Source organism: Urtica dioica, chromosome 10 (genome assembly GCF_054948205.1).
Source record: "Urtica dioica subsp. dioica isolate 48M chromosome 10, U.dioica_male_clone48M_v1_H2, whole genome shotgun sequence".
Lineage (NCBI taxonomy): Eukaryota > Viridiplantae > Streptophyta > Magnoliopsida > Rosales > Urticaceae > Urtica > Urtica dioica.
This window is the reverse complement of record NC_142765.1, coordinates 22,384,500-22,390,812: the sequence shown is the minus strand read 5'-3', so window position 1 is coordinate 22,390,812 and position 6,313 is coordinate 22,384,500. Positions and strand designations below refer to the sequence as shown.

At 33.7% G+C, this 6,313-nt stretch overlaps 1 protein-coding gene across 1 annotated transcript; it reads right to left on the bottom strand.

Moving 5' to 3' along the window:
• Window positions 1-4,966: 4,966 nt before the first annotated feature.
• On the bottom strand, window positions 4,967-6,196 carry LOC149384084 (MIZU-KUSSEI-like protein (Protein of unknown function, DUF617)). The gene has a single exon (XM_089628680.1). The coding sequence runs from the start codon at window positions 6,111-6,113 to the stop codon at window positions 5,307-5,309; it is 807 nt and encodes a 268-aa protein (XP_089484806.1). The 5' UTR covers window positions 6,114-6,196; the 3' UTR covers window positions 4,967-5,306.
• Window positions 6,197-6,313: the final 117 nt, after the last annotated feature.

Genomic DNA, 6,313 nt, shown 5'->3' with positions numbered 1-6,313 from the left:
GTATTGTATCATCTTTTTAATAATAAGATTATATGTGTTGTGTTGTTAAATTTATTATTTTACTTAAATTTATAAATTTTTAATTACCAATATTTGAGTAATATTTTTTCTGTGAATTATTTGTTGACACAATTTTTTTTTTGTATATATATAATTAATATATTGTTAGTATAATATAGTCAAATTATTTTCTTAAAAAAAATTACATGTTCTTCATTTGGTCTAATAAATTGAATTATACAACTTTTAATAAAAAAAATTATAGTTTTGACAAGTGAAAATTGAATAAAAAATAAACAAAAATAGCAATTGACAAGTAGGATAAATTTAAGCAAAAGGAGAAATTAGCTTACCATTGTGGATGATTTAGCTTAAATAAGTTGTATTTTGCTATGACTTATGTGGCATGGTAAGCTAATTTGACATTAGCTTACCATTAAAGATGCTCTTAGGTAATCTCCAACTTAAAACAGTATTACAATATCAATAGCATTTTGATCTCCAACTTATTATCTATTTTTTTTTACACAAAAATGATAAATGTATTTCTCAAACAAATTCTTATAATATTTTTAATTGATTTTGTTATTAATTCAATTTACTTATCAACCATTGTATCAATGTTCTGTAAAATATTAGTAATACTCTCTTAAATGTTATATCAATTTTATATACATCGATAACATTAATATTTTACTTCCTTTTAATTAATAATAAGTAATTTGTTCACGGTATTTGAATTAGTATGAGTAAAAATTAAATTTTTAACGGGTTTATAAATAAAAAACATAACATTTTTCTTACAGTTATTAAAATTCTTACAGAAAACATTCAAAATGTTAAAATAAATAAAAGAGTAGTTAAATTGATAAAATAAAATTTGCAGAGGAATTGTTTTTTAATTAAAATTTTGACTTTGCTAGCTCACCAAATTTATTAATCAGTATTCGTCACACCAAAAAAATTCCCACATGTACACCAGAGGGGGTTATAAGTTATAACGCCTCCTCAAATTTTTTTTTTTTTTTTACACATTTTGCTAAATTTGTTTTACCCTAAAATTTATATATCAGCCCTTTCTGAACTTCTTTTTTCACATATTAACCCCCTTAGTTTAGATTCTTGACTTCGTCCTGTTCGCGGTTATCTTAGCAGCTTAACATAATATAACAAACCTCATTGCACTTGAGTATGTATTACATTATATTCTCCAATCTGTGTATAACCTCTATTTACCTCTTTCTTCAAAATGAAAACACTATTCTGTTGACAACCTATGATTCGTTGTTATACATCATTTGAACTAAGGATTAAAATCTCGCATCTCGCGATCGTATCGCACTTTTAATTTTGGGGATATCTCGTACCGTACCGTGGTATCTCGTGGTATTTGATGAACGTTCGGGGTATCTCGTACCCTGTGGTATACCGCATTCCGCGGGATATGCTATCCAAAAAAGGGTATTCCGCGAGGTATTTGAACAATTTTTTAATTAAGATTTTGTATAAATTTAGGATATACAAAAAAATTAAATTTTAAAATAAAGTTTTCAACATTCCATACATAAAATTCTAAATAGAGTACAAATCAATACACATGTTATAGAGAGTTCTCAAACAAAGTCACACTAAATAAAGAAAATAAATACAGATACACGTAATAGAGAGTTCTCACACAAAACAACAACATCAACATTAACAACATCTAATTAAATAAATTACTACTTAAATTCGGATAAAAAAAAAAAAAAAAAAAAAAAACTCATTTCAAAACAACATCAACATTAACAACAACATATAATCAAATAAATTACTTCCTAAATTCGGATGAAAAAAAACCCATTTCAAAATCAAAACAACATCAACATTAACAACATCAAATTATTCAAATTATTGCCCAAATTCGGAATAAAAAAAACTCATCCCAATCAACATTAACATCATCAAATTATTCAAAATTACTACATAAATTCGAATTATAATAAATCTATATCAACAATCCATTAAAAAAAAAAATTCAAATTTTGAAGCTTACCCCGCGGAAGACGCGGTACACGGCGAGATTTGAGCAGCTTTATGCCTCCACCGGACGAGAAATGACCCTCCCGCGCGAGATCCGGCGAGATCTACACAGATTTGGTCTTCGGTCGCGCGAGAAACGAAGCTTCAGCTTCTCTTCTTCTCATGCGGAAAGAACGCGAAAATGAGGAAAAAACGAGCAAAATAACATTACACCCGGACGAGAAACAAGGGTATTTATAACGCGAGAAGTTGCACGAGATCTCGCGAGATTTAGCTAAAATTGCGAGATATACTCGTACCTCTCTCGCAGACTTCCAAAATGCGAGATCTCGCGCGAGATTTTAATCCATGTTTTGAACTTTTTTATACTAGCCCATGTAAAATCAATACCTAGGTTAGTCCCTACATATATATTATTAGTTTTAGGTTTTAGCCAATCAACAAAAAAACAAAGCTTCAAAGATGATAATGGATAGTTTTTCAGAGTAAAAGATTAATTTTTAATCCCTCTAATCTTTTACTGCATAAAGGCTTAGTTTAACAGTGATGTCTCCAAAATTGCAGAGAGAATCAAACACATGGTTAAAAGCACTTAAGAGAGAGAAAGAGAGAGAGAGAGAGAGAGAGAGAGAGAGAGAGAAAAGCAGTCAACAAAAATGAGAAAAGCCAAACTCTGCTGTCAAATATTGGATTTGCATCTTTCTTTTCCTTTGTATTTTGCTTTTTGATGACTTCTATGATTAATTAATTAATTTATAAAAATAAAATGTCATTGGGATCATTCCCACACAAAATAACATACCAAATAAAGTAATGATTTGGAACACTCCTACTATATGCTTTTAGACCGAATTTCTTGATGAATTATTTTCCTGTTGTAGATTTATGTGAAGAAAGGGCATGAAACACAGCTCTTGGTTCCAAGCTGAACAGGGAAAGAAAACTGAATATTTGCAAGTATATGAGATGAGACACTATTTTAATTATATATGTTTTTATTAACATACACACCAGTACTAATCAAATTACAATCATATATTTACAATTATCTAAAGCTGAAGTATGATGAAAGCTTTGCGTTTATAACACAATTACAAATATTGACATGAGAGGGTAGTTGTGATGAATTGAGCCTATGATCTCTTTATTAGAAAATGATAATAAAAGTTAATTTCATGATCATAAATTGATGGTTCACTTTGTGATAATAAATTGAATGAGACTCGTAAGTTAAAAACACGAGTCTAGCCAAAGTATTCTATATTGCAAGAGATATGAATTGCTGATTATTTCAAAATTAGAGACAAAATGAATGAAAAATTGATGATCACCTCTTAGTAAAATAATCACTATATATTCTCACTCTTGTTGTCTACTATTTTTATCATTTTAGATTTATCGTATTAGATGATTTCAAACGTTGTTCACAAATGGTACATATAACGTTCTCAAATTGCATTTGAGAGAGGAATTGCCCCCCAAACGTTCAAACTGCAAAATAAAACTAGATGTGAGACTTGAGTTAAAACAATGATTTACATTTGATTTTGAAATCGGTTGAAAAATTTCAATTAACCATAATTAATTGAAAAGTATTTAAAAAATCAACATGTTTTTAATAGAATAAAGAAAGATGAATTTTTAATTTCAGTTAAAATTAGCATAGGTTAATTTAATCAAAATATTATATTTATGGGGGTAGAGACAAAATCTTATAATTATAGGAGAGAAAAAACAAAACAAAAATAAAGAGTCATTCGCATTATTGTCATTAAAGATATGGTACCTTGCAAAGTTGTTGTCCTCTTCCTAACCCCATGAAGACAAAAGGAACAGTGTTACATGATTAATTATTTTTTTACCTTTTTTCTTTTTACCAAGCTGCAAAAGAAACGGCATTATGGATAGGCCTTTCTACAGTTACAGTAGATATTTATTTATTTATTTACGGCGGGTTATTATGTCAATGAGGAACTGTATTCATAGGATAGGATGGGAAATATGCGAGGAATTAAATCACTCTACTCTGCAAATGCCATATCGACGTACAATGGTGGTTGACCAAAAAATAAACCAATGACTTGTGAAATAAGATAGGACATAAAAAGTAAATGTTTTGGCCAGCTAAATTAATTGTACGTTTAGGAACAACAAACAATTTCATGTAAGAAAATAGATTGATTTGCACGCGCACTCAGGCCTCTATATATATAGATATATAAATAATATAGATAATATAAACACAGTTTCTTGATTTACCAGTTTACCTGTAAATGATAAACCAAACATAAGTTGATATTGATCCATTTAGGAAAAGATAAAGTTGAAAGAGAATTGAACCCAAAATACATAGACAGTCATGATTGCATTGGCCTCCTTTGTCTCTCTCATCTCATCGCCCACTTAATAATAATAATAATAATAATAATAAAAAAGAAGTAAACATTCATATACACACCTTCATTTCATGACCCCACCAACAATACAGTGTTATAATTATAAATAATAGTGTTTTAAACTTTTCCCTTCCAGCCCCTCTAAATTTATAATATTACAATAAACCCCCAATAAAAAAAGTATTCCCCAGCAGGAATATACGAGGGTTTAAAAAAAAAAAAACCCCACTAAAAATTAATATACGAGGATGAACAAAAAAAAGAAGAAAAAGAAAAGAGTTGATAGGCACAATTCAATCCATAATTTCATATGCACCACGTCCTTCGTGACCCTACCAACAATACAGTGTTATAATTCTTATGCATAATAATGTTTTAATGTTTTCCTTCCCAGCCCCTCTAAATCTATAATATTACAATAGACACCCAAATAAAAAAAATCTTCTTTGAATCAAAGTTTTCCGAGGAGGAAGTTTAATGGTCACCCACGTAATTAATATACGAGGATTAAAAAAAAAAGAGCATAATTCATACATAAATTCATACAATAACGTTTAAAGTTTTCCAATCCATCCCCTCTAAATCTATAATATTACAATAGACCCCCCAACAAAAAAAAACTCCTTTGAATCAAAATTTTCCCAGCAGGAAGTTTAATGGTAACCCACTTAATTAATATACGAGAATTAACCAAAAAAAAAAAAAAAAAGTACACAATACATTCATAATTTCATATACACCTTCATGACCACCCCACCCCACCACCAAAACCATACACAGTGTCGTAATATAATGTATTAAAGTTTTGCCCTTTCCACCCCCTCTAAAACTATAATATTACAAAAAGAACCCTTCTTTTTCTTTTCTTTCCCAAAAACACCCCTGATCTCAGAGTCTGAGCAAGTAGATACTGAGCTCCGGAGCGCCATTGCTGTCCGGGTTCATCATGTAGAAAGCCTCCGAGTCCCTCGACCCGACGATCCTCTCGAACTTGGCCCTCATGTACATGACGTCATCCTCCGACGACGACGACGAGGTCTTGTCGTTTTCTTCGTCGTCGTTCGCCGGCGGCAGAACCCCGGCGCCCATGGAGATGGGCTCGACGGCCTTGAGGATCTTCCAGTCGTGGGGCCCACACTCCCTCCTGGTCGCGAACCCGCTCTTCTTCCCGTTGCAGTACGTCCGCCACGTGTCCTCCTCCAGGAGCCGAAGCGGCGTCGTTTTCTTCCCGTCGCGTTGCTGCTTCTTGTCGCACTCGAGCGCGATCCGGACCAGCCCCGAGGCCATTTCCTTGACGAGGCCGCTGATCGGCGTCGCGAGCTCGATCAGAAAAGTCGGCTGCGACGACGGGTCCTTCTGGAACGCGAAGTGCACGTGTCCTCTCCGGGATCCGAACAGAGTCCCCACCACCCTGGACCCCAGCGATCCTCCTCCGCCGCCGCCGCCGACGCCGCGGCGGTTGATCGTCCTTCCCAAGGCGGAGAGGACCACCGATCTCAGCCGAGCCACCGCGACTTGCGGGAGCTTCTTTCTCCTCTCCGCCACGTCACCCTTCTTCTCCGAGGAGGAGGAGGATTTGAGGAGGCAGGGTTGGTCCGGGTCGTCGAGCTCGGTTCCGACTTTGTTGGTCCAGTGGAAGTGTCTCTTTGAGGATGAACAAGAGTCTTGGGTTGTTGTTGAAGTTGAAGAAGCCATGTTCGTGTCTCTGTGTGTGTGTGTTTTTATTATTGTGGTGGTGTTTGTGAGGTTTGGGTTTTTATGGTCGCTTTTATTCTTGTTTTGTTTTTGAGAGAGAGAGAGAGAGAGAGTAAAGATCCCCAGAGAATCCTGACAAAAGAAACATAGAGTGGCCCACCAAACTGATTTTGGGAAAGAGAAAGAGAGAGAGAGAGAGT

Bases quoted from the DNA above. Each gene is read 5' to 3' on its own strand.
- LOC149384084 (XM_089628680.1), bottom strand. From the start codon at position 6,113: ATGGCTTCTTCAACTTCAACAACAACCCAAGACTCTTGTTCATCCTCA.